The sequence below is a fragment of the Stomoxys calcitrans genome, chromosome 4, assembly GCF_963082655.1.
Source record: "Stomoxys calcitrans chromosome 4, idStoCalc2.1, whole genome shotgun sequence".
In the NCBI taxonomy this organism is placed as follows: domain Eukaryota; kingdom Metazoa; phylum Arthropoda; class Insecta; order Diptera; family Muscidae; genus Stomoxys; species Stomoxys calcitrans.
Genome location: NC_081555.1, coordinates 40,765,034 through 40,793,021, shown reverse-complemented (window position 1 = coordinate 40,793,021; position 27,988 = coordinate 40,765,034). Strand labels below are relative to the sequence as shown.

Here is a 27,988-nt window from a genome sequence, read left to right as displayed (position 1 = left end):
TAACTTGTTTTTGTTTTGTATAAATAATTTCTTTTGTGTATTTGGATTTTTATATAACATTCTACTTTACACAGTAAGTGTAAAAATATTACCGTAAAAACGGTGTGTAAAAGAGGAGTGAGATTATAGTTGCCATAAATAAAACTGATAACAAAATTGTGCATGCAATAGCTTCCATTCAACATTTACACTGTAAATACAAATTTTAGATAACTAAATACTGAATTAATATTATTTTAACAAAAACATGTAGTTATCGCAACCCTAAACAAAAAATTTTTAACAACGTTATTTAAGATTTTAGTACCGGAAGTGTCTTCTTTAAGTTATAAACAATATTTTTTACCTCTTCCAAAAATGTAAATTTGTTATTGTACTGACTAATCATAATAATATCAAAATTTTAGATTTAATATTTGCGGTACAAATTCTATATTGGAAAAAGTTAGCATGATGCATTCTCATTTCAGGTTACGATATAATAAATGTATATAATATGTATTGTTGTGTTGCATTATTTCATTTATAACTTTGTAATTAGCTACTGTATCGTAATAAATCTACGGAAGATACTTCTCATGTGGAATTGTATTGCCTATTATAATGGAGAGGTTTTTGTTTTGTATATTTAAATGCTTCGTATAGACTTCCAGCGTCTAAGTAGTATGCACGCCGATGTTAAGCCAGATGAGAACTGACTAAATTCACTTATGTTTATGTTACGCGTTGGAATGTCAATTTTTTCCTTAATAATCTGTAAAAAAGAGAGCAGAACATAATTAGAGGGTGTTGTTAAAATAGAAGAATTCAGAAATTTTATCTCGAATGATATCTCGATTATTGCCACCATTCTGAAACCCAATATTTTTAACATTGGCGGTTTATAAACACAAATTTCAGTATTTGTTATAGCAACGGTTGTACAAAATATTTTTAGTTGGCTTTGATATAAAGTTTTCAAACTTCCTCCTTTAATGAACGATTTGCTTATTTTTTATAGCTATAACTCTGTTACAGCAACATATAATGGCAGTAATTATTCCCGGTACTGGGTAGCTGAGAGCACCACACAGGCCGGAACATTGAATTCCGATTTATGTGGTGTTCATTGCTATTGGCGAGAAGCTTAGCTGCGAGCTAAAGGGCGCGTCCACAGGTTGCGGATAGTGGAATACTCCATACGGAGTAGCTGCAACGACAGTCGTGGACAATCAGCGGTATGGAGCAAAGAGTCTCAGTGAGAGGTCGGGCGGCACCGGCTCTTGCATAAATACCAAGTGCCTATAATGCACGATATGACGAGTTAATGGCACCTTTAAATAACCAATGGCCACCCTGGATCGGAACGAGAATGCTCACCTAAAGGAGCTTGACAAAGATCGCCCCCTCCACTTGAAAATGTGGCTACGACATCATCAACAACAGTCATTAGTGGCGATCATTAAGTCTGCATTCTATATGAATTCATAGATACTACTAAGCGCCAACCTATTTGTAACAATTTATTGTTTTTTTTTACCTTATGAGATTCTAAAATTTCTTGAGGAGAACGATGAATCAAAGTTCCATTTATGTATAACATATTGCTTGCATGCTCTTCCGGTAAAGTAATTTTTTGATATTTAAAACTAGCTTCACGTTCCATCCGTTTAACTATTTCTTGACAAATCTCACTAGTGCTAACACACAATACATCTGGACCTGCCATTGAAACGTAATACTTCAAAGGTTTTGTTCCTCCCACCTGAAAATATAGAATAATAGAACATCACAATAACGAATATCTTTAACTTTTGCTTTCACCTTTATTGGCGTCACAGGATACTCAGGAAAGGACATGGCAACTGCCCTGGCTCCATCTTCATTAGTGTATCCGTTGTGTATACCAACGAAAAACTCTCTTCCTAAAAAAAATGATTAACAACGTAATCGCTATATGCTTGACATAACATACCTGTAAATAACACGTCGCCGCCATGAAGTTGTGCGCTAGGATTTTCTATCACTTCAACTGGAATGTCCAACTCCTTTTTTAGCGTTATGGCCATACTGTTTGCCTGCCGAACAGAATTAAAATTAAAAAAAGATTATTTCCTAAATAACATTTGGTTACTGTACCTCTTTTTGTCTCATGGGGTCATCTGATTTACCAATTAAAGCTACACCATTGCATATGACAGCTGAAGATTCTACAAAAACACTGTCGGGTAGTTCGTCATCAGGTGGTAGTTCTATCACATCTAGTCCAAGTTCTCTTAAGAGACTGCAAAATTGCTTATGCTGTTCCTTTGCAAGTGCTAGGTCAAATTCAGTTTTATTCTTTAGCGAATCAGATATCCTATTGGGAAAAAAAGAATATATTGAACACTTACAGAAAGTTGATTTATATATATATATATATATATATATATATATATATATATATATATATATATAAAGGGTGATTTTTTTGAGGTTAGGACTTTCATGCATTAGTATTTGACAGATCACGTGGGATTTCAGACATGGTGTCAAAGAGAAAGATGCTCAGTATGCTTTGACATTTCATCATGAATAGACTTACTAACGAGCAACGCTTGCAAATCATTGAATTTTATTACCAAAATCAGTGCGATGAGGCTCATTTCTGGTTGAATGGCTACGTAAATAAGTAAAATTGCCGCATTTGGAGTGAAGAGCAACCAGAAGCCGTTCAAGAACTGCCCATGCATCCCGAAAAATGCACTGTTTGGTGTGGTTTGTACGCTGGTGGAATCATTGGACCGTATTTTTTCAAAGATGCTGTTGGACGCAACGTTACGGTGAATGAACACATTTCGAACCGAACACTGATTTTGGTAATAAAATTCAATGATTTGCAAGCGTTGCTCGTTAGTAGGTCTATTCATGATGAAATGTCAAAGCATACTGAGCATCTTTCTCTTTGACACCATGTCTGAAATCCCACGCGATCTGTCAAATACTAATGCATGAAAATCCTAACCTCAAAAAAATCACCCTTTATATATATATATATATATATATATATATTTATATATATATATATATATATATATATATATATATATATATATATATATATATATATATATATATATATATATATATATATATATATATATATATATATATATATATATATATATATATATATATATATATATATATATATATATATATATATATATGTATATATATATATATATATATATGTATATATATATATATATATATATGTAGATGTTTTGGAATATGATGTGTTATTCCAGAATATACAAAATATTTAGAAAAAATGAAATTTTTGAATGTGTAGATAAAATTTTTTTCTATTATGTTTCAGTTACAGTAAAAAATCCTTAAAGTATGGAAATATCGCTTAGAGCAAAGGGAAATTTACCCATGAACATTCCATTAAGGACCGAGCGGAAAACTTAGTACTAGTTATTATTAAAACCGAAAAATAGCACGACATACACAACAATGTTAGTAGGTCAAATAGCAAAATTTTCATTAATATCGAAAACTTGATATCTATTTAACCGATTAACCAAAGGATTTTAAAGGACCGCCAACAAGAGATATTTTGCTTGAAATATTTGTTGCTAATGATCCGTGCAATGGCTGTTTTTTTTTTGCAAATATGTGTTGTTTTTTTGCAAAATTTGTTACATATATGTATGTTCTTGCTTCATACCCCTAATGTTAGTTATTCTTGTGTAATGGTATAAACAAACATCTACATCTGCAAAATGTGTCTATAGAGTCTAATCTAATTCATTAGCCTCTAGAAGCTTCCATGTAGAACATCAGAGCACCTCACTTTCACATGTTCCAGAGCAATTAGAATTTTTAATTTACAGGCCTTGCGAATGCTAAAAGATTAAATTAAGTAACATGTGGCCCGATCCGCCCCTGAATATTAATACATGCACGTACATACATATGAATAAACTTGCCACAAATTAACCACACCCCATGGCTATAATTTTATAAGAGTAAGTTACTTAGCACATACCGTCATCAAGACTCACTTCTTACCTATGCTTAGAACCAGTACAACGCCCAATGCGATTATCTATTCTAACTCTTACATGTTGCGAAAAACACATACTTTTTCCATATTAGAAAATTTCAAAACAAATCCACTTCGCCTCATACCATGCTCAGTCAGAAAGACTTACCTGGCAACTATTGCGTGACTATATTTCAACGTCATTTTAATTAAACTATAGTTACGGGAATGTGTTATAATTAAAATTCTAATATATAAATGCTAAAAATTCGCCTGCTTGAACTATTTGATTATTGGTATAAACAATAACAACGACGTCTTGACATTTCCCTTTTAAACCTCGGTTAGAGGATGTGATTCTGAAATGATACGTTGATGTAATACGATACGTGATTGTGGCATGTTCACATTTTCAGAAAGGTCGTTAGGGTTGGTACTCTATTTGGCTTTCCACATGAGCAACTGTCAAACTCCATATAAAAAAATTAAATGAAAAATGTGTGAAAAATTAATATAATAAAATAAATTAATATAATATAATAATAACAAGGCATATTTAAAAGGTTGTTTCGCGCGAACCCGGCTAGCTCTGACGGTATTAAGATGACAGATTTTTGTTTGCATTCTCTTTGTTGTTATCTTCTTCCTCGCATTTTCTTTACTCATATATAGAGATGGGCGATGGGTAAATACTCAAATGTAAATTGGGTAAATACCCGGGTATTTACCCATTTATACCCAAAAATCACCAAACATTTTTAAAAAAATGTTTGATGATTTCGTATTCTTTGTATATAAACCTGATCTTCTGATCTCATAAAATTCGATTTTAGTTATATATAGCCGCTATATAGACCGATCTCGAGACTTAGAGTCTTGAGGCAATAAATTGGTCATTTTAAAAGCTGGGGACTTATAATTTTGCACATATCTTAAGTATAATAACATTTTTCAAAAAATGTTTGATGATTTCGTATTCTTTGTATATAAACCTGATCTTCTGATCTCATAAGACTGGATTTTGGTTATATATAGCCGCTATATAGACCGATCTCGAGACTTAGAGTCTTGAGACAATAAATTGGTCATTTATCATCGGATTTCGATGAAATTTGGTACAGTGAGTTCTAGTAGACCCCCACTAATTTCTATGAAGTGTGGTTCAGATCGGACAATATTTAGATATAGCAGTTCTATAGGCCGACCGCCTGATCTCCCGATTTAGGCCCAATACTCTATATCGAGCTCAATCCGGACGGTATTCAACAAACAAGTGTAGAAGTCTATCAAAACTCACTGTTTCAAATTTCATCTAAATCGGATGAAAAATTTTCCTTTTTTGGGCTCAATACTCTATATCGTGTGTTCGGTCTTTATAGCAGCTATATCCAAATATGGTCGGGTCCAAGATATATTCATTTACAGGTAGTGGCAGTTGCCCAACAACAAAATATTGCTTGCACTATCTGTCAAAATCAGGGATTGTGCAACTCTGATTTTGTGTATGTTACTAGTTCGCGCCATTTTTCGTTGTTTGTGTGTGGTATGGTTCTTAAATATAATACACACACAGAACCAAAACTCGTTGACAGATAGTGCACTTCGCGAGAAAAATTGTACTCAGCTGTTTACGGTACACTACCTGGTTCGATCTGTAAATGGATCTTTTATTGCCTCAATACCCTATATCGGGAGATCGGGTGTAGGTCAAGGGGCAGCTATATCCAAATATAGTTCGATCTGAATCGCACTTCACAGAAATGAAAAGGGGTCTACCAGAACTCACTGTTTCAAATTTCATCGAAATCGGATGAATAGTTACCAAATCATCGAAAATTGTTTGGAAAATTTTTCTAAACAATTTTTTTTTTCAGAGCTAGCCGGCTATTAAATGCGCTTTGCGTGAGATCACCTTTTAGATACGCCTTGCCCAACTTACTATACCATAGCAAAACAGGCTCATTTTTGACATAACAAGAAGACGATAATAAATCGAAACGCCACCAGTTGCTTTGTCTTCGATCGATAACTGTTTATCGCAACGTCATCTTTTAGGTCAGTCTGTCGTTTGGACGTATTGAAAAAATATATTATATGGGTGATCACACTTGAACATTTATTGTACTACAGTTACAGTTAGCGTGAATTTATTATTTATATATGTATTTAATTCAAGTTAAGCTAAAAACTGTGGTTCAAATGGATCTATCTTGGATGGAAAACACTTCCCTAATCAATTTAAAATACATTTCAAGTGAATAGATAAGGGTTATGGAATTTTTTAAGATCAGCCACATATTTTTAATGCATTTTAATTGAGAAAATCCATCGGCTTTGGAGAAAAAACTTCCATTTATCAAATTTCTACAAAAAGCATTTAAAATCATTGATGTAAACAAGCCGTTTGTTTAATCACTGTGTCTGGCAAAATTGTGTATTTGTCATTGCTTGTCAAAATCAAAATTGTACATATATACCGAAAATTAATATAAATTGTAATATTTTTTAAAAACAAAAGTTTGTCTTAGCATTTTATACGTTTTTTTATTCATATTAATCATTTAATGCCACAGCTTTCATTTTTGTTAAGCCATACGATCACGCAAGTGCGATCGCGTAGGGTTGCATTGATATCTCTATATGCGAACAACCCTATTGAACACGCTACACGGACGTAAAAGCTCTTTTGAAGACACATCGAAATCGCTCGTGTGGTCCTACAATTTTCTCGTAGAAAGTTAAATCTATTTTATACACAAAAGAGGGAATCGTGGCGTTTGCAGACTCGATCTATCTGGCAAATAATTCTTCGGACTAAAAGCAGATCGAGAAACTTGGAATTGTAGTGATCATATATAACACCAAAATGTCTGAAGAAACGTCAGCTGATCGCAATGTTGAAATATGGAAAATTAAGAAACTAATTAAAAGTCTGGAAATGGCTCGAGGTAATGGCACTAGTATGATATCCCTCATTATTCCACCCAAGGATCAAATATCACGTGTCAGCAAAATGTTAGCTGATGAATTTGGCACGGCCTCGAACATCAAGTCGCGTGTAAATCGCCTCTCCGTTTTGGGTGCTATCACTTCGGTACAACACAGACTGAAATTGTACACTAAAGTGCCCCCCAATGGATTGGTGATTTATTGCGGCACCATTGTTACCGATGAAGGAAAAGAAAAGAAGGTTAACATTGATTTTGAACCCTTTAAGCCCATTAATACTTCATTGTACTTGTGTGACAATAAGTTTCATACTGAAGCTCTTACTGCCCTCTTGGCTGATGATAATAAATTTGGCTTCATTGTCATGGATGGTAATGGAGCGTTGTTTGGTACCTTGCAGGGTAACACAAGAGATGTGTTGCATAAATTCACTGTAGATTTGCCGAAGAAACACGGAAGAGGTGGTCAATCTGCTTTGCGTTTTGCCCGTTTACGTATGGAAAAACGTCACAATTACGTGCGAAAAGTTGCTGAAGTGGCTACTCAGTTGTTCATTACCAACGATAAGCCGAATGTGGCTGGTTTAATTCTAGCTGGTAGTGCGGACTTCAAAACTGAGCTTGGCCAGTCTGATATGTTTGATCCACGATTGCAATCCAAAATCATCAAAATGGTCGATGTGTCTTATGGTGGTGAAAATGGATTCAATCAAGCCATTGAGCTGGCGGCTGAGTCATTGCAAAACGTCAAATTCATACAAGAGAAAAAACTCATTGGCCGTTACTTCGATGAGATCTCTCAGGACACGGGCAAATATTGTTTTGGAATTGAAGATACATTGCGTGCGCTAGAACTGGGATCTGTCGAGACATTGATCTGTTGGGAGAACTTAGATATTCAGAGATACGTTTTGAAGAATCATGCAAATGCAACGTCAAATACAGTATTACATTTGACGCCAGAGCAAGAAAAAGACAAATCTCACTTTACGGATAAAGAGACTGGAGTTGAAATGGAACTTGTTGAATCACTGCCGCTGTTGGAATGGCTAGCGAACAATTATAAAATATTTGGTGCCACACTTGAAATTATTACCGATAGATCCCAGGAGGGAAGTCAATTTGTGCGCGGCTTTGGTGGCATAGGTGGCATCCTTCGCTACAAAGTGGACTTCCAAAGCATGCAGCTTGATGATTTGGACAATGAGGACTTCGATTTAGACGATTACTAGATAATTTTACAACGATGAAGCTGTTTCACCGGAAGTCCGTATTTGAAAAATTGCTCCTGTTTCCCCCCTTCCAGTCACTACAGCTTACGCGCTACAGTCGACAGTTTTAAATATATATTATTTTTTTTAATGTTATTTGAATTCAACACACACATTCGAAACTATGTTAAATTCACTTTGGATTTCCTCTCCCAGCAGCCAAAATAACATACGTACATACATACATATATATGCAGAGAGTTGGAGGATCTTTTTACTTGAAAATACCATACATATTGAAAATTGGAAATGGAATATTGATACAAATGTTTACAAAACTATATGTACCACATATCTTTTAACATTTAGCATTGCTGTAATAAATGAAAATATACATACATATTCAATTTCGAAACAATAAAAACCGTAAAACTAACCCCTGGAATTCTGGCCTTGCTTAAAACCGTTCTGAGGGCATGCTATAAGGGTGTTCCACACAAATATGGGTATGTGATACAATTTATTTGAATAATTTTCAAAACTATATTTATCAGAAAGGTTTTAGCACACTTGGGCTCTTTTAATATGGTTACATGGACTTTGTCAACAGTTTGTGAAATATGAACTTGGGTAGTTGAAAAGAATTGGGACTGCTCCCTTTGGGATATTTTAGTCTATACATAAAATTTCGATCTCACATTCGATGTACATTCCTACATTCCTTTGTAATAATGGTATTTATTGTAATTTTATCTTTTTCTAATATTTTAAAATGTGTTTTTTACGACTAAATTTTATCCTACACATTTCATTTCATTTATCAAACATTCATTGTAATAAGAAGCCTATAAGGCCTATACACATTTTACATTGATAATACAGTCTGAGTAATTCATAAGGTCTATTTAAATCTAAATCAAAAATAAAAAACATAATATAAAGTTTTCTGTAGCCTTTGCCTCCCCAGCGACAATATTTCAAAAAAGACTGCAAGTTAAAGACCGAAAAAATTGAGAGCTACAAAATTTCATATTAAGTTCCCATTTTCCGTGTTGACTTCTTGAGTTTTTACTAGGTTTCCACTAGCACCATCAATCGTTTGGTCACCAAACGTACAAGTGGCCTCTATATATCTAAATCTGAAACGATTTGCTTAAAATTGTGTACGATTGGTCTGTTGTAAAACTCCACTCAAAATGTATCATATAATAATAATAAATGCACATCTGAACTTTTTTCGGGTGATTAAAATAAACAAGAGGTCAATGCTATCATTTGCCTGCTCGTTTTTATTTTGTTTTAACATTTTCGCTTTCTTCTCATTGGCATTGCATCATGAGGTTAAAAAAACTAAACAATAAAGGACAATAAAACAAAAATGTTAACGGATATATATACAGTCAGAGACAAAAGTATCATTTAGATTTTAATTTTAAAAAAGCAAAAATTCCACTGAAATTTTAATAGCAATTTTTATTTTACTTTAAAAATTTACCAAATTAGGATTGAAATAAATTATCAAATAATAAATAAGAAAAAAGTTAATTAAACACGAGATAAATATTGCATTATTGCGGATAAACAACATATCAGATTGTACCATTTTATTTGGAACGGTATGACTGCTGGCATGTTTTGTGCCATAAATATTGTAGAATCAAATTATATGGACTATTATTTTAAGCCTGATTTTATATTAAACTATAGCCATAGTCCTCGATTCGAAACTGTCCTGGGATGGACGGGATGGTCAGGGCGGCGTCGGTGGTGAAGTGGGACTCAATAGATGGTTGTCGGACTGCGAGGGCACTATGACCGGTCATCGCCAGGAGGAGGACGAGGGAGTTGCTGGCGTTCGATAAGAGTTCGATGAGTACTCTGACAGGGGTCATAACCGGACACTGTGCCATAGGCCGCATGGCTGCGCGTATGGGGATACCGTACAATGACTTCTGTAGGAGTTGCCTCGATGAGGATGAGAAGGAGACTATTGAGCACTTGCTGTGTTCCTGTCCGAGTCTGCAGAGACGTAGGCTCTACTTTCTGGGGAGCCGTTTCTTCTGTGATCTGGGTACACTTGCAGCCTTACCTCTGGTATCTCTTCTGAGGTTTGTGGAGGGAGCAGAATGCTTCCGATGGGGAGTGCCACAAGCTCCGGCGTAGGTAGATCCGTGCTTGCGTAGGGACGTGCGGTTCTTCACCCCCGCTCAGTTTTCTCCACTCCTCCTGTCTTTTTCTTTTATTCATGTATAACCTTTAGTACGAGGTCTCACATTTTCTTTTTCTTCCCTTTCTCTGTTTCTAGGGAACCACAATGGGAAAAACTGGCCTCCGAGTGAACTCACCTTTGGTGGGCAACCCATTCAACCTAACCTATATTAAACTAACTCTGCATCGTCGCCAATTATTCATGAGTTTCCCTTATGGCGTTTTACATCATTCCGAACATACTACAAGACTTGGGATAGGATTTTGAATTGAGGAGAGCTTTGAAATTGCCATGGAGCAGCGCAGCTATTTCTACATTCACCTTGCGTTATATTTAGGTTAGTTAAGATGACATGCTCCACCGCTTCACTCGGAGACCTCTGATTCATTGTGTTCGATCTAGATTAAATTGAAATAATATAGTAGAGAGGCAAGAGCTGTTAGAAAAGGATAAACATAAAAGAAAAGCGGTATAGAGGCCGAAAGAGGATTCATCGACTAGAGGGCTGCCCCGACTGCCCGAGTAAACTGTCGATGGTGCCATCGGATAAAAATTGTGCCCAATAGAGGGCATAAGTTAGCATGTCCGCCTATGACGCTGAACGCCTGGGTTCGAATCCTGGCAAGACCATCAGAAAAAATTTTCTGCGGTGGTTTTTCCCTCCTAATGCTGGCAACATTTTTGAGGTACTATGCCATGTAAAACTTCTCTCCTAAGAGATGTCGCACTGCGGCATGCCGTTCGGACTCGGCTATAAAAAGGAGGCCCATTATCATTGAGGTTAAGTTGAATTGGATTGCACTCATTGATATGTGAGAAGTTTGCCCCTGTTCCTAGTGGGCAAAATTTGCATTTGCATTGGCGCGATGTACAATATCTTGTAGGATACATTCAGTATCGGATCGCTTATTTTTGTTAAATTTTGCAAAAAAAAATGTTGATAGTATTGATAGGAAAAAATAAAATATCGAAGACGGGGTCAACCAATATGCAGATATATGTTTATGTTTACTCCTAAGAAGAAAAATATCGAATAGAGCGAATATTAAGAGTTTGCCACCTCTTTGTACGAGAGACTGTAGAGAGCTCAGTGAAGACGAGGGCTTTTCATCATATAATCTTACGCCTTATCCCTGGCATCGCAGAGCACTGGCACAGCAGATGGTCAACTCTTCCTCATTCCCACGACCACGCAGAAATCCTCATCATCCCGAGGCTATCGCCATGTCAGCGAACTGAAATTACAGTGGCCGATCAAAACTTATACAAAAAAACCAAGGTCAGGCTTTCCCAGCTCGAGAATATTCAAAGTTCTCGTTTCGGAGAACTTCGGTCACAGGGCCTAGGTAATCCTGCAGCTCACAACGTCAGCCCCATCGCATTCGCCATAGTAGGAATCCGTCACCCCAAACAGTTAACATCATTGGCGACGCACTCCCAGAGTCCATTCGCGATTCCAACACGGCCATCCCCTTGATGGCCCGGAACCCAGCACAATCTGACAGCAGCCCTCAAATGTCTGAGACGCTCCTTGCAGCTTCCGACCAGTCTCGATCTCACGTAACCCGCAGTTAAGGTCTACAGCTCGCCTGACTTTCCACATAAATCGTGGCAGTCTGAAATGGCTAACGGTCATGACTCAGGCTCACGTCCAAGGCCCTGAGGATCACAAAAACCTCAGCGAGCAACCGTCCAGAAATCTATAGGACCGCTTATCACATAGAAATGTTACCAAAACCCCTGCGGCGGGTCCTCATTCAGCTTGCGTCCGTGTAAATAGAAATTGCGGCCTGGAGATCATCGAAGCTGAAATTCAGATGGCAAACATCGAGTATCTATACGAAGAGACAAAAGTCCTTGAAATTACCATTGTGATCTTTCGACTTAACAATTTCTCTTGATTGCGATCGGAGGGAGGGGACAGACATACAGTAAACATACAGGACATACAGTGCAAACGGAATTAGTATGTCGCATACTAATCTAGTCATTCAGTTTGCAACACCTCGAAATATTGATCGACAATCCCAACAAGTATATACATATATTCTTGACCGTTCAGACATTCTAAGTCGATCTAGCCATGTTTGTCCCTCCGTCTGTCGAAATCACAATAACAGCCGAACGCGTTAAGCTAGCCTCTTGAAATTTTGCACAGATACTTCTAATTGATGTAGATCGTTGGGGATAGCAAATGGGTCAAATCGGTGAAGATTTGCATATAGGTCCCATATAAACCAATATCCCAATTTGATTTCTTGGGCCCTTTCAAGCCGCAGTTTTTGTCCGATTTGGCTGATGTTTTGTTATGACTTCCAACAATTGTGCCTAGTACGGTTTAAATCGGTCTATAACCTGATATAGCTCCCATATAAACTGATCTCCAGATGTGACATCTTGAGCCCATGGAAGCCGAAATTTTTGTCCAATTTGGCTAAAATTGAGCACAAAGTTTTCTGTTACGACTTTCAACAACTATGACAGGTACGGTCCAAATCTGTCTTTACCCTGATATAGCTCCCATATAAACCGATCTCTAAATTACCCTTGTTCGCTTCCTAGAAGCTTTAATTTTTGACTCGATTGGCAGAAAATTGGTACCTAGATTAAAATTATGCCATTCAACTAAATTTATTTTGTGTAAACTTTTATCAGAATCCACAATGGTGGATTCGAACTAGCTGATTTTTACTTGTTTTTCTTTCAATACTTTTTTTTAATAATGCATTTTCAATAATACCTCTCACTGCATCCAGATCTACATACCGTGTTTGACCAAGATCGAGTCCTGCTCCCCCTCTGATAATCTGGGGCGATTAATCTCATGAACATGTAATATTTAATACATGTACACACAAGTTTATATTGTTTTATCGTAATACTTTTTTGATACATAATTAGATACAACCGCTATAAAATTTAAATCGTATTACAGGTACATTACTGAATACGAAATTATTCTCGAAAAAGTACTTAATGGAAAATCAATCTAGTTACTAATTAAAATATACTTAATTATAGACATATACAATTACGCCAATTAGGCATTCGAATCTACAGGACAATTTGATTGGTAACTTCCATTATGTTAACCTTAGGCAATTCAAGGCGATGTTTTCTTGCTTCTTCCCATTCGATGGGGTGTACCCTTTTTCGATGATGATGCATGTTTGCGCTAACTTTGAAAGTTTGGGGACAATGAGGACATTGGTATAAATCAATACCTGTGTGTGTGGCAATGTGTTCTCTCAAATCTTTTGGTCTTTTAAAAGCTTTATCGCAGTAAGTGCATTTATGTTTCTTATTTTCTTCATGAACTCGCTTTTTGTGTGCTTTAAGAGCATTTTCACTTGACGACACTTTACCACATACACTGCAAATATATGCTGTAGATCCGTCATGATGATAGGCAGCCTTATGTCGCCGAAGATTATTGTTCGTATTTAGTTGAGCCCCACATATATCACAGGGATATTTTCGCTTAGGAATACCAGCATGGTCCATCAAATGCTTTTTGAGAGCATTCGCTCCATGAAACGTTCTACCACATTGATCGCACACACAATCGACCCCATGTACTGTTTTGATGTGGGAATTTAACTGAACTTCCAAAACGTAACCCTTGCCGCACTCCTTGCAAAAGAATTGGTTCTCGCCTTTTACATGTGTTAAAAGATGGCGATCTAGTGTTGGTTTTTGATTGAATAGTCTGTGACATACATCACATTCAAACTGATTCAATGTCCCGTGCATAACTTGTTTGTGCAATTTCAAATTATGCTTTGTAGTGCTAGATTTTCCGCATATGTCACACTTGTGAATTTCAGGATTTATGTGAAGACTTATGTGATCCATTAATACACAACGTCGATAGAATTTACGGTCACAACATTTAATGTAACATCGGGTTTTGTGGACAGCTCGGAAATGCTCGCGTAATGCATTGAAATTGGTTGCTGTGTCGGGACATAAATCGCAGTCTAAATTTGGTTTCCATTGGGCAATAAATAAATCATTCTCCCTGCATTTGTCCATGTATGATTTCTTGTTTGGATCTTTTACTTGTTTGCGAATTTTACCAACCTTGGGTTTGGTAGCTTTTTTGGGCTTAGCATCTGATGTTGTTTTAGTCACCGGCATAATTTTAGATTTAGGCTTCCTTCCTCTGCGGGACAATTTTATGCTTCCTTTGTTACCTTCATCGGCTACATTAGATACGTTAATACTATCTTGGTTGGCGTTATTTTGTGTAGATGAATCTGCTTCGAATCCCATTGTGCCGGTGCAATCACCTTCAACCTCCTTTGAAGTTTCTTCTTTGATATTTACTCTTGTTTCACATTCCGTTTCGGACGGCGTTTTTACCTTTTCCCAATCTAATTCATTGTTTTCCGCAATCGATGCATTTTTTGCAATGTCGAAGTCGTCTTCTGGGTTTTTATTTTTAGATGTAGACACTCCTGCACCCCTTATTCTCTTATTTTTTGATTCGATGGTCATACTCCTTTGCAACTTTTTAGATTTAAATAGCTCTGTTAAAGGAACATCATCATCATCATTGTCTGAATCGTATCCAATAGGCTCCTTGTCAGAAAATTCGTCTTCACTATAGAAGTTTTTATTTTCTGCAGGCAGCACAACCATTTCCGGGACCACCTTATTAATGGTGCCACACATAAGATCTCGAGTCTTAATAACATTTAACTGAAATTCATGAAACTCGGCGATATGTCTCCAACATTCTGAGCATAAAACTTTGGCCAACGACTGCGTAGTGAGAGCTCCTGTTTGATCCTCAGACAGAAGCTAAGATAAAAAGGAAAAATTATACACTCGAGTAGTCGGAAAAAGGCTGAACTAACCATAGGATCGAAGTACTTAACGGTAACGTCGTATACTTCGTTACACTCTCCTGTTTCATTTTGTATCAACTTGAAATCATAGCTTGGAGTATAGCATAAGCAGCAACAGGCTTTATCAATGGACATTGTACTTTAGTTTCTAACAATAACTTAAAATCGTAGAGAAAAGTAAAATAGTTTGTTTGTAAACAAACCATATCCACTACTAAAAGAAGCAACTGTTAAAACGATAGCATTTTTGATCGGCCACTAATCGATAATTGTTTTCGAGGCAATATCGATATGACGTCAAGACCAGGCGATTTCATGATAGAAAAAGTCGACACTCGTGAATCCAAAAAAAAAAATGCGTAACTGAAAATGTATTTTTAAGACAAAATCCTTAAAAAGAGCATATTTAAAAACAATAAAATCTTGTGTAATATGAAGGCAAGATTGTGTGAAAATGAAAATTTAGTTATGCTTTAAAAATTAAGATATAAATATTTCGAAAGCTGAACTGTGTACCCTGCTTATCAAATTAAGCGGTTATAAAAATATTGATTTTAAATTTTAATAAAAATCAGAAACCAGTTTTTTCTGGTTCATGGTTCTGGTTCAACTTTAATAAGGGTTTTCCTCAAGTTTTAGCTCAATGCTATCAGACCTTCTTTTTAAAGCGTATTTTTTTCAACGATACCTCTTACGTGGTTGGATACCTGATAAATTTCGCCATCTTTTGAACCCCGTTTGCACTGCTCAATAAAAAAGGCTATCGTCATCTGGTTTTATAAAAGGAAAACAGATGGTATCTATTAAAACAGGCATGGGATGACTATGAGCACCACACGCTATTGATCTCTAAGCTCCGATTTTTGTGGTGTCCACTGCATCACGAGAAGCTCAGCTGAAAGCTATCGGGTGCATCTACAGGTTGCGGATGGGCTGCATCAGCAGTCGAGAACAATCAATGTTCTCTGATATCGAGGGGAGAGTCCCATTGAGATGTCGGACAGCTCAGACTCTTGCTTAAATACTGATTGTCCATGATGCTCAATGTGACAAGGCAAATTATTGGCGCCTTTAAATAACCAATGACGATAATGTTCTCGCGGCGATCGGTCCTATGTACCGGAACGAACTTGCTCACCTATTGAGCTTAACGATGATTGATACTTCCACATATAACTGTGGCTACAACAACAACAACGAAAACAGGTTATAATGATCTGTGTACGCATGGTTTTGGGAGGAAATGTGGACCCAGGTATACAGATACACAGAGGAACATGGTAACCTCTGCACCACGGTGTTCAAAGTGGAAATCTGCTTATTCCCGGGAGATAAAGGCTTAAAGACAAATTCTTGTTTTGTTAGGTTCAACTATTAATTTAACAACATTTAAAGATTAATAATTCATAAAAGTTTTCTTAAAAATAAATAAAAAATTAAATACATTGGTGTAAATAACTTAAAGATTAGATGCAAATTTTGAAACTTCTAGGTCTAAGGTGTTGTTTGAATTCTTTATTTATTTATTCCATTTATCGAAGGACATGTTTGGATTATTTGTACAAAGATTTGCATATATCTTAAATTAACTTCAAAGTAAAAAATCAAAAGAAATCTACAGAGATTTTATCATTGTAGATTTTCGCTTTAATAGTTTCCGCTGTACTGATTGTTTTTTACATTCAGTAGCTCTGTGACTGCATTATTCAACATTTCAAAGCGCTCGGGGAATTACGAAATGTATGTAGTGTTTTATAGACGAGTGGTATATGAGTTTGGTTGTTTGTTCTTATTTGGTAGGCTCACTACTGTACTCTCCGGAAAACTATTACTCTTGTGCTCACATGTGAAGTTGCATTGAATACCTCATCAGAGAAACTAGCGCCGTTACTTTTTCTCTCATTTACATCACTCTCCAAATAAAAAAAAAACATCTTTTAGTACTTTGAACTAAAGAAATGCTTCGCTTTTTATCTTGCTCAAATTTATAAAGCTTTGTTTTTCTTTAACTTCCCCAATGAAGACCTTGACTAAACATGTCACTGTAGGCTTCATCACAAATAAAGTTGGGTTCAAGTCTTTGCTATGTAAGCAAAATTACAAAGCAAAATAAAATTTTTAGTAAACCAAATTTTCCACTTTATGGTCTGTTTAATGTATTACAAAACGACTTGATTTGTTACTTCCTTTATATTAACTTTTGGCAAATTTAGACGATTTTTTCTAGCTTCTTCCCATTCCCTTGGATGAGCTCTTTTTCGATGATGGTGCATGTTAGCACTTACCTTAAAAGTTTGAGGACAATGGGGACATTGATATAAATCAACACCGGTATGTGTGGCTATGTGTTCACGTAATACTTTCGGCCTTTTAAAAGCTTTATCACAATACGTACACTTAAATTTCCTTTTCTCCTCGTGAACTTGTTTCTTATGGGATTTCAAAGCATTTTCACTAGATGCTACCTTTCCACAAAGGCTACAAACGTAAGCTGTCGACCCATCGTGGTGATATGCAGATATATGGCGGCGCAAACCATTTTTATTGGTTAATTGTGCACCGCAAATATCACAAGGAAACTTCGGTTTTGGTACACCTGAATGTTCCAACAAATGCTTTTTCAGAGTGTTAGCACCTCGAAATTTTTTTCCGCATTGATCACACACACAATCCACGCCGTGTACCGTCTTTATGTGTGTATTTAATTGCACTTCCAAAACGTAGCCTTTGTCGCATTCCTTGCAGAAGAATTTTTTCTCTCCCATAACATGTGTTAGAAGATGACGATCTAAAGTGGGTTTTTGATTGAATAGTCTATGGCAGACATCACACTCGAATTGTTTCGATTCCCCATGTACAATCTTCTGATGCAATTTTAAATTATATTTCGTTGTACTTGATTTTCCACAGATTTCGCATTTATGAGTTTCCGGATCAATGTGAAGTCTTATATGTCCCATTAATACATAACGGCGATAGAATTTACGATCACAACACTTGATATAACATTTTGTTTTGTGAACTTGCCGAAAATGAGAACGCAGTGCATTAAAGTTAGTTGCTGTTTCCGAGCATAAATCACAATCCAAATTTGGCTTCCATTGGGCTATAAAAATATCATTTTCCTTGCATTTCTCCATATATTTTGTTCTGGATGGATCTTTCTGTTTGATGCTACCGTCATTTTTCTTCTTAGTACGACACCTTCTCAAATTGTTGGTTTTAATTGCCAAAGTTTTTGGCTTTCTACTCCTGCGAGCTTTCTTCATATTTACCGAATCTTTAATATCGCTTGAAGTTATATCATCTGGTTCATCATGAGGGCTTAACATAGATGTTACCATACCCAATTCCTGATTTTCACATTCAATTTTTGGTGTGGTCACGTTTGCCAAGCTATCAATTTCAATTTTTAGAGTTTGTTTCTCGATAATGGCATTGCCATCACATTCAGAAACATTTTTATTATGTTCAGGGCAATCGCTGAATTTTTTCTCTTTTCTTAAAGATTTGTCTTTAGTCTTGCATGGCGATTTTTTCCTTAATTTTGTGTACAATACCTTTAAAGGAAGATCATCCAACTCTGAATCAAATTCAATATTTTCTTTATCGATGAAACTGTCTTCAATGGCATAGTCATTATCTTCTCTATGCTCCACAATAATCTCTGGAAATTCTTTATCAATGGTCGTAGATAATACTCCGCGAGTTTTAAGAACTTCTTGTTGAAAATCATGGAAATCCTTGATATGTGACCAACAATTAATGCATAGAACTTTAGACAAGTCCACCAGGAGACCTGTATGATCGTCTGTAAGAATCTGTAATGGAAGTGCATACTTTATTTTCATGTTTGAGGGGAAAAGTATCATCAGTACCATTGGATCAAAATATTTAACGGTAATAACGTATGCTTCGTTGCACTGCCCAGTTTCACTTTGTATCAATTTAAAATCGTAGCTCGATGTAAAGCATAAGCAGCAACAGGCTTTATCGATGGACATATTGTGTACTTTTTGTTTGTATTTATTGTAAATTGATTATTATATATTTTCATTTGTAAACATAAATATTGGTTATGTGTTGCCACTATGGCGGAGCTGCCCATTCATGGTCAACTAGTGTAGGTATTAGCTAAAGCTACGTTTACATCGGCACAAAAACAAGTTTTATAAGGGATTCTTCTACCACAAGTAAAGGTGGGTATTCTACTCTGCTTTCGAAATAATCGCGGAAATCTTTAATTGTCCCGAGAGCGGAAATTAAGATGTCAGATTTTTGTTTGCATTCTCTTTGTTCTTATCTTCTTTCTCGCATACTCTCCGCTTATTCGCGCACATGTATACACACTAGCACACAAATTTGTTTGCGTGTGCTGGCAAAACGACGATCAGCTTGATAGCAAGTTTGCATCATATGATTTGTGGTTGTTGTTCAAATGAGACCACCTTTAATTGTTTCGCCACGATATAGTACCAGCAAAATTTGCTTTATAGGCTGGTACCAAGATATATTCATATACAGGTAGTGGCATTTGCCCAACAACAAAATTTTGAGTGCACTATTTGTCAAAATCAGTGATTAGTACAATCCTGATTTTGTGTATGTTACTAGTTTGCACCATTTTTCGTTGTTTGGTTGTGTTCTGGTTTTTAACTATAATACACACAACCAAAATTTGTTGACAGATAGTGCACTTCGCGAGAAAAATTTATACTCAGCTGTTTACGGTACCCTACCTGGTAATTATGTCATGGTACCGGTCTTATTCCCAAAGTTGAACAGAATACGCGGCTTAACCTAAAAAACTTTTGGCATCTCTGTTCTTAAATTTATTATCTGCTTAAATGTTATATATTTGTTTCGTTTACATGTTGAATGTTTTTATGCCATAACTTAAAAATGTGAGGAATAATATAAAAATAAATACTCAATTACAGCCTTTATAGTGAACAAAAATTATGAGTGGATAGAAATATACAAAGTTTCCAGGTAATTATTTTTTACCCACAATAAACCAGGCCTAGATTTTTTAAATGAGTAATAGTATATAGTTTGCATGTAAAATTTGTTTGGGAAAAATCAAGTCTTTTTTTAACCACAATTTTCATTCAACACTCAAACATTTCGCTATTTGAATGAAATATTGCATTGCATTCAATTTTTGAACGCAATGCACAAAAATTTGAATGCATTCAATCGTTGCTCAGAACGCCCTAATTTAAACCTTTTTGTATTCAAAAGAGACTTACCGAGAATATATAGGGTTTAATTCTATTAGACCACCTATCGAACCGTAGGACTATGACATTGAATGACAAGGTTCTTATCTCGGCGCGAACAAGGATTGCCTGGACAGCATGAACAGGGTTACCTGTGTATCGTGGTCCCTAGTTACAAATTGGATACATTCTAGCACGTAGGCATTAATGCTAGCAAAATATGAACTGAATGTGCTGCATTTGCCGGAACGTATTTGAAGCAGTACTACTCTGGTTTGCCGCGAGAGAGCTACTTATACAGGAGTGGTGAATGGTCTTCAAGAAGGCATTCACTATTTGTAGCCACATTTGCATGTGAGGTGGCGATCCTCGTCAAGCTCTTAAAAGCGAGCATGCTCGTTCCGGTCTATACGACCGATCGTCGCGGAAACATGATGGCCATTGGTTATTTAATGGCGCCAATAATTCGCCTTGCCGTATCGAGCATCATAGGCAGTCAGTATTTGAGCGAGAGCCACCCAGCCTCTCACTGAAACTCTTCACTGGATACCATTGATTGTCCGCGATTGCTGTTGCTCCGTATGGAGCATTCCACTATCCGCAACCTATGGACGCGCCCGGTAGCTCCCAGCTAAGCTTCTCGTGATAACGAAAAGCACCACTCATATTGGAGCTCAAAGTTCCAGCCTGAGGAATGCTCATAGTATTCCCGTGCCGAGAGGCATTCACTTCATAACTTTCGCTACCATATCCTCGAGAATGCTGGGAATACATCGCTGCTAGATGTCTCCCTTTAGTAGTGCAGAACCTCTTGTTCTGAATAATGACGATTTAATCCACAATGGTGATTTCAGTGGATGCCGCGATAACAGCCCTGTAGATAATGTTTAGACAACATTATAGTGTGTCTTCGCACAGATGAGATCTCTATCTCCTACTGGGTATGTTCCATGTGAGAACTGAAGAAACAGCCCGTCGATGTACGTCCATCAGCATTCTGGGAGGTTTGAATCTTATTCCATTGTGTGTCGCTTAACTGATAAGTCCACAGTGGCGTTATGTATTTCACTACTAAACGCCTCATTGTTTTATGTGTAACCAGCATAGTTTCTTTGTCACACCCCAAATTCTACCAGCAAGTGAACTGAGGAACTTGTTTCTTCTTCCGACTTAACCACAAATTGCAATACATATGCAGAAGACCTGTCAAGGTTGTTAAATGTGGAAAATATTTTGAGAAAATCGTATGGTTGGTCAGAATCTGACGCTATCGAGTTTCCCTTCTAGCTGCAAATATACGTCTGCTGTCCATGTTGTGAACAATCCATTTGGGTGCTGATATCAATGCCGTCCGCAGGGTGTCGATGCCGTCCGAATATTGTTGATATCGTCCGAAGGGTGTGGAAAGATAGGCAGAGGTTGATTAGTGCCGAAGAAATCATTCCACCTTGGGGAACTCTCTGCTTCACTCTATTTCGACCTTTTATTCTTATATTACACATAAGACTGGCAACCGTACAAATAATTCGCGATCCAACGTTTAAGGCCTGCCCAGAGGGACGTGTTGGCGATGTTCTCGAGAACGTGCCAAAATTCCCCCTGCTATCAGGTCTATGCACCAGAACTACCTTATTCCCAAAAAGGGGTTCTCCCACATTCAGGCTGCCGTATCAAATTCCTTCAATGAAATTGATGTCATAGCATCTACTGAAAATATTTGTGTAAGAATTATTGAAAATTATTTATTATAATAAAAGCACATTTATTTCGCAATTTAAAAAATAATTAGATCATTGACCTCTATTTAGCTAACTTAAATCTTATAAAAATACTTATGTATAACTATAATTTATTTGATTAAATTAAATAAAATACAAATGGCAAAATATTTCCATATGAATTATTGTCAACTCCCTTTACAAATAATTTTGAGATGAATTACTTGAATAATGAATTTGGTTGCCTTAAATGAACATTCCCAATCACAGCACTACTTGCCTTTGCAACTGATTTATATTTATTTTAGGTTGGTTCGAACGACGCTTCCTTGAAACCTTCCATTCGACAGGATGAACTCTTTTACGATGATGATGCATATTGGAATTTGTTTTGAAAGTAGACGGGCAATGTGGACATTGGTATAAATCTTCGCCAGTATGTGTAGCCACATGTTCTCTAAGTACCGTCTTGGTTCGAAATGCTTTTTCGCAAAGGTCACATTTGTACTTGCGCTCCCCTTCGTGGACAAATTTTTTGTGAGATAACAAAGCGTGTTCACTAGCAGAAACTTTTCCACAAATTTTACAAATATAAGCAGTTGAGCCGTCATGGTGATAAGCAGCCTTATGACGTTTCAGAGCTTCGTTTGATTTCAATTCTGCATCACACATATCGCAGGGAAATTTTGGTTGCGGGAAAATACCATGCTCTACGTAATGCTTCTTCAAAGTTCCTTCACTCTGAAATGTCTTTCCGCATTGCTCACAAATTTTTATACCATTGTGAACAGTTTTAATGTGAGCTTTTAACTGCACTTCGAGAACATACCCTTTATCACATTCCTTACAAAAGAATGTCTTTTCACCACTTGCATGTGTTAATAGGTGACGATTTAAAGTTGGTTTATGATTAAAGCTCTTATAACAAAACTCGCATTTAAATTCTCTAGCATTGTTGTGTACAATTTGCTTGTGTAATTGAAGGTTGTGTTTACTGGTACTGGGTTTACCGCATATATCACATTTATAAGTATTGGGATTAACATGAAGCTGAATGTGCTCCACTAAGATACATCGGCGATAGAACTTGCGATCACAGCATTTTATATAAAACCTACTTTTGTGTACCTCACGAAAATGAGAACGAAGGGCATCAAAATTAGTGGCTGTTTCTGGGCATAAATCACATTCCAAATTAGGTTTCCATTGGGCAATAAATTGGTCGGATTCTTTTCCTTTTTCTAGTGTGTAAACAGCACCACCCCTATTGGAATTTTTCTCTTTCTTCCCAGCATCCAAAGTCTGAGATTTGATGCGAACATTTTTACTCTTTTTCTTCTCAACATTCAAAGTTTGAGATTTGATGCGTGCATTTTTACTCTTTGACTTCATTTTATCTAGCGTTCCACCTTCTTGAGTATAATTTTCATAGTCATCCGAAAGCTCACTTTGAGAAGTATATGGGATGATTGAATCTTTCATGTCTTCAGAATCATTATTAATTAGCTCGAATTGCAATTTGTATGTTTCTTGACCTTCTACCACAACTGGAGACATCAATTCGCTGTGTTCATTACCATTAAATGTGGTGTCCATGAACTGATCTGCCAATTGATTGTCTTGTTGTTTACCATTTAAGCTGTTTGATAGAGTGGCAGAAAGTAAGGAACGGGATTTAAGAACTTCCTGCTGAAATTCGTAAAAATTGTTGATATGATCCCAACATTGTAAACACAAAATTTTTATGGGTGAAAGTTGGTCTTCAGGTACATCGCTATCGTTTATAAGCTGTAAGTAGAAAATTTTGAGAAGACAAAACAGTATAAATGGTAATATATATTTACAATGGGGTCGAAGTATCTTGCAGTGATATTATAGACATCAGTACATTGTCCAGCATCATTTTGCAAAGCTTCAAATTCATTCGAATATTGGTAGCATAGACAGCAATGCATACTTTTAGGGGCGAGCGACTATAAAATATAGAAATACATTTATTATGACTAATTATAGAAGGAAGCCTTCTAAGCGTTGTACAAAAACTCTTTTAATAACCTCATTACCTAAGTTGAGCCCTAATCTTTGTTTAACGTAATCTGTAACTCAGTTCCTCTTGGACCTTGACAGTTTAAATGTTAACTTATAGCCGTATGGAAACCATAACCAATAGCATCCAAAATAACCCCTTATTACGTACTCATCGATTGGACATGTTCAACTTTACACCGGAGAAACCCCCAATACAAAATCTAACCCACACATCCTGATGCCACATTAAAAAAAAATTACACTTAGGGAAGAAGTATTACTAAAAATATAACATTACTGTTTAATAAATACACGTTTTTACCAGTATTAAGGAACTCTACAACGTTTTGACTACTTGACAATCGTCTTAAGGTCTTGCCAATTTTATTATCCTTTTTACAAAGCGACCTTTGTGAACGCGTTATGTTCTGCGTAAGGTGGCCACTAGAGAAATGTTATCGAAAAAGTTGTCATTCGAAATGTAATCGAAAAAGGTTAATAGTAGGTGTTTTCGCTTACATTTCCAGCAAGAATTAAAAAATGAAATAAACTTAAGTTTTTTATTCAATTTATTATTAATTTATAATTTATTTATTTATTTTTAATTCTATCAATATCTAAAAAGAATTTTTTGGACATATTGATTGGTATTATGCAACAAAAAGAACATAAAATAAAAAAACCCTAATACTTTTATATACTTTCCAATCGTTCATTTATCTATTTAATCAATCCGAACCCAAGTGGGTTATATGTTGGTAGAAATTAAACATAGTATATTTTACATATACAATTTGACAAGAAAAAAAAAATTAAGATCTAAAACACTAAACAAGTGAAATAAAAAGACGACAAAATTAATTAAAATTCTAATCAATCAATAAAAATCATAGTTTTTGAAATCAAAAAAATATGATGTAATTAATAAATATCATTGTTTTGGAAATATAAACCAAAAAACGACGCGTATACCCCTTTTATATGTTCATTCCTTGTTGTCTCAACAACGACTGAAACAAAGAGCATAAGAATACATGTGACCTGCCATCAAAGCTACCGTAATGCATTGGCTTTTGTCATTATGTGCTTGCTACCGAAAATTTCGCTTGAGATGCATACTGGTCTTTGGACTGCGATTTAACGTTACGATGATTTTAGCTTTGAATTCCTTTATAATTTGTCGCTTTTTTACATCATCCACCATAGGATGGGGGTATATAAACATCGTCCTTCCGTTTTTAACACCTCAAAATATTGGTCGAAAACCCATAAAGAACAGGGTAGCTGCTGACACAAAGTGAACAATTCATACGACTCCGAGTTGTAATCTGCATGAATGTGATCTGTCCATATTTTGTCCCATTCCCTTACAATGGCTTTCTTCAGCACATTCATACTGGTATATCTTTTAGTTCTTACCTTGGTTGCTTTTTAAAATGGCGCAAATAGAAAACTCCATCGGATTGGCTCTGGCGAATTGAACAATCATTGTATGGACGAAATGAAGTGAAAAATATATATTTGAGAAGTTTGTTCAAAATCGGTTCAGATTTAGAAATAGCCGTATTTAATCGGTTAACATATGACCATTTTATTGAATTTTTACTGCAAATCGAACGAACATATATATGTGAGCTATATCCAAATCTGAACCTAAAATACGTCCCTGTACCAAATTTTAAGACGATCGGATAAAAATTGCGATCTGTACTTTGTACACAAATTAACATGGACAGACGGACTTAGCTAAATCCAATCAGAAAGTGATTCTTGAATGATTTTGAAAGTTTAGTAATTAAAAGCTTGCAAATTTCTGCTAAAGGTTTTTTCGAAGCAGCAATTTGCAGCATCAAACAATTTTTTTACGAAAACGAGCTGTGTTATTTCAATAAATAGCAAAAAGAGTAGAAGCTGTTTTGTTCTCCTGATAAATTTTTACTGCAAAAGTACCTGAACACACTTATTAAAACAGCTGAGCTAGGAACATTACATGGCTGGTGTGTAATTGTTCCAAGTAAAACAATCTTACGAGGTTACGAACATCACAAATTGTGTTTTTAATTAAATTCCACTATTGCACTATGCATTACGGAAAAACTTATGTCAGCTCACCACAAACGGGAGTTGGATATAACACGCCCCATGGAAATTCGACGCCATTTAATACCGAATCAAATGCTGATTTTTACGTATGTGGTGGCGAAACTCCTTTGGAAGGAAATGACAGTGTAGTCGTCACTGCCAGTGACAACATGCAGGCACATAATTATGGGGAATACAAATCCGCTTTAAAGCGAAAGTATGTTGTGGATGCGGTTCGCCCACCACCAATAAAGAACTGGGATAAAATTCCAGAGTTTAACGAAAAGGGTGGTTTGGCTATATTTCTGGGCCGAGATGAATCTTATCCTGATGCATTAAATGCCTTAATTCACCCGTCGTCGTGTGATTTATGCAATGCCAAATTTAATGCCCCAGTAGCTGCTAAAGATCATTTCGAATCTAAATCTCATGATAAGCATTTAACAGCATGGCTTAATAAGAATTATACCGAAAAAGGCTTGGAAGCACCAGAAATAAAAAGATATCACCGACAGGGGCCTGTTGGGCCAGAGGCATTCTACTGTGAGCATTGTGATCTAAAGTTAACATCATTGACTCATGCGGACCAACATTATTCCGGTAAGAGACATAAAATGGTTATTAGTCAGAGAGCAAAGCCTGCTGGGGCTGGTTTCTACAATAACGAAGGCAAATGGGTAAGACTTTCTACAAAAGCTAATCCAAAGAGTGCAGATCGTCGTTTTGGTATTGGAGAACAATTTCAAGCTGTTGACAACAATACTGTGACCACAACTACTACCAGCGATGATGCAACCATTGCCCCAGAGGTTACGAACAACCCATTGAACACTGCAGAGCAAACAGAAGTAAGGCCACCCAAAATTCCTAAAGTTGATGAAAGCGACTCAAACTTATTTTGTGCACTATGCCGTGTAAGTGTTACATCTGCTCTACAAATGACAATGCATTTGAGCGGAGCCAAACATCAGAAAAAACTAAAAGCGAGTGGGGTTGAATTAACAAATACAGGACATGCACCGTCATCTACTTCAGCAGATCTGGTATCTAATGCTGCATTTATACGCGACAATGTTCTAAATTCAGTTATCAAAGAGGATAAACCAGATCCCACGGATTTATCCATGTATCGCACTCCTAGTGGTCAATATTATTGCAAGACTTGCAATATAACTATCACAAATTTAAATGCTCTGGAACAGCATTTAAAAGGAAAGCGTCACCTAAAGAGCGCACTTGAAGAGAAAGCTTTAGCGGCTCTGTCGGGGCGAAATAACAAAGGAATAACAACAAAATAAAGACAAAAGAAAGCAAAGAACCATGGGATATGTAATACTCATTTATTTATTTATAATGCTAGTAAAACACTAACGTTTCAACAATTTTAAACTCCTGAGATTCAACAATTTGATTGCAGTATTTTTAGGCGATATGTATGCATTGCAACTAACGAGTCTATGGTATAGAAAAACTTGCAATAAATCTCAATTCAAATCTCAAAAATATTTATTTTGTTTTTTAATGAAGTTGGAAAATTGTGTTGTTTAAAGACCTGTTAAGAAAAATGATTAATAAAAATGACTTGAATATTTACGGCCGCATCCGCAAAACTTAATGAAGCCTCAAAATAGGTTTGTTTGACAGTTCTATAAAGAAAATCTGTCAAAAAAAAAACCTATTTAAAATCTGCATTAACTTTTGTATG

The 27,988-nt window shown here is 36.1% G+C and overlaps 5 protein-coding genes across 6 annotated transcripts; 2 read left to right on the top strand and 3 right to left on the bottom strand.

The window, feature by feature from the left end:
- Positions 1-4: 4 nt before the first annotated feature.
- On the bottom strand, positions 5-4,330 carry LOC106092604 (N(G),N(G)-dimethylarginine dimethylaminohydrolase 1). 2 transcript variants are annotated; one of them, XM_013259499.2, is made up of 6 exons: positions 4,182-4,330; positions 2,119-2,338; positions 1,955-2,057; positions 1,804-1,904; positions 1,520-1,744; positions 5-754 (listed from the first exon to the last, which is right to left on the bottom strand). In XM_013259499.2, exons 1-6 carry the CDS (start codon positions 4,214-4,216, stop codon positions 629-631), a joined length of 810 nt encoding a protein of 269 aa, XP_013114953.2. In that variant the 5' UTR covers positions 4,217-4,330; the 3' UTR covers positions 5-628. The 2 variants fall into 2 exon arrangements, with proteins under 2 accessions (XP_013114953.2, XP_013114951.2); XM_013259497.2 differs by lacking the exon at positions 4,182-4,330 and adding an exon at positions 4,039-4,159.
- Positions 4,331-6,650: 2,320 nt separating this feature from the next.
- Positions 6,651-8,607, top strand: LOC106092603 (eukaryotic peptide chain release factor subunit 1). The gene has a single exon (XM_013259496.2). The coding sequence runs from the start codon at positions 6,879-6,881 to the stop codon at positions 8,190-8,192; it is 1,314 nt and encodes a 437-aa protein (XP_013114950.1). The 5' UTR covers positions 6,651-6,878; the 3' UTR covers positions 8,193-8,607.
- Positions 8,608-13,293: 4,686 nt separating this feature from the next.
- On the bottom strand, positions 13,294-15,421 carry LOC106092607 (transcription factor grauzone-like). The gene is made up of 2 exons (XM_013259503.1): positions 15,243-15,421; positions 13,294-15,186 (listed from the first exon to the last, which is right to left on the bottom strand). The coding sequence occupies exons 1-2, from the start codon at positions 15,366-15,368 to the stop codon at positions 13,435-13,437; spliced, it is 1,878 nt and encodes a 625-aa protein (XP_013114957.1). The 5' UTR covers positions 15,369-15,421; the 3' UTR covers positions 13,294-13,434.
- A 1,397-nt stretch (positions 15,422-16,818) lies between these two features.
- On the bottom strand, positions 16,819-24,636 carry LOC106092602 (uncharacterized). Its single transcript, XM_013259494.2, has 5 exons — positions 24,524-24,636; positions 24,018-24,146; positions 22,450-23,961; positions 19,112-19,270; positions 16,819-19,054 (listed from the first exon to the last, which is right to left on the bottom strand). The coding sequence occupies exons 2-5, from the start codon at positions 24,126-24,128 to the stop codon at positions 17,393-17,395; spliced, it is 3,444 nt and encodes a 1,147-aa protein (XP_013114948.2). The 5' UTR covers positions 24,129-24,146; positions 24,524-24,636; the 3' UTR covers positions 16,819-17,392.
- Positions 24,637-26,185: 1,549 nt separating this feature from the next.
- On the top strand, positions 26,186-27,788 carry LOC106092601 (zinc finger protein 346). Its single transcript, XM_013259493.2, has one exon. The coding sequence runs from the start codon at positions 26,283-26,285 to the stop codon at positions 27,579-27,581; it is 1,299 nt and encodes a 432-aa protein (XP_013114947.1). The 5' UTR covers positions 26,186-26,282; the 3' UTR covers positions 27,582-27,788.
- The last annotated feature ends 200 nt before the right edge of the window (positions 27,789-27,988 follow it).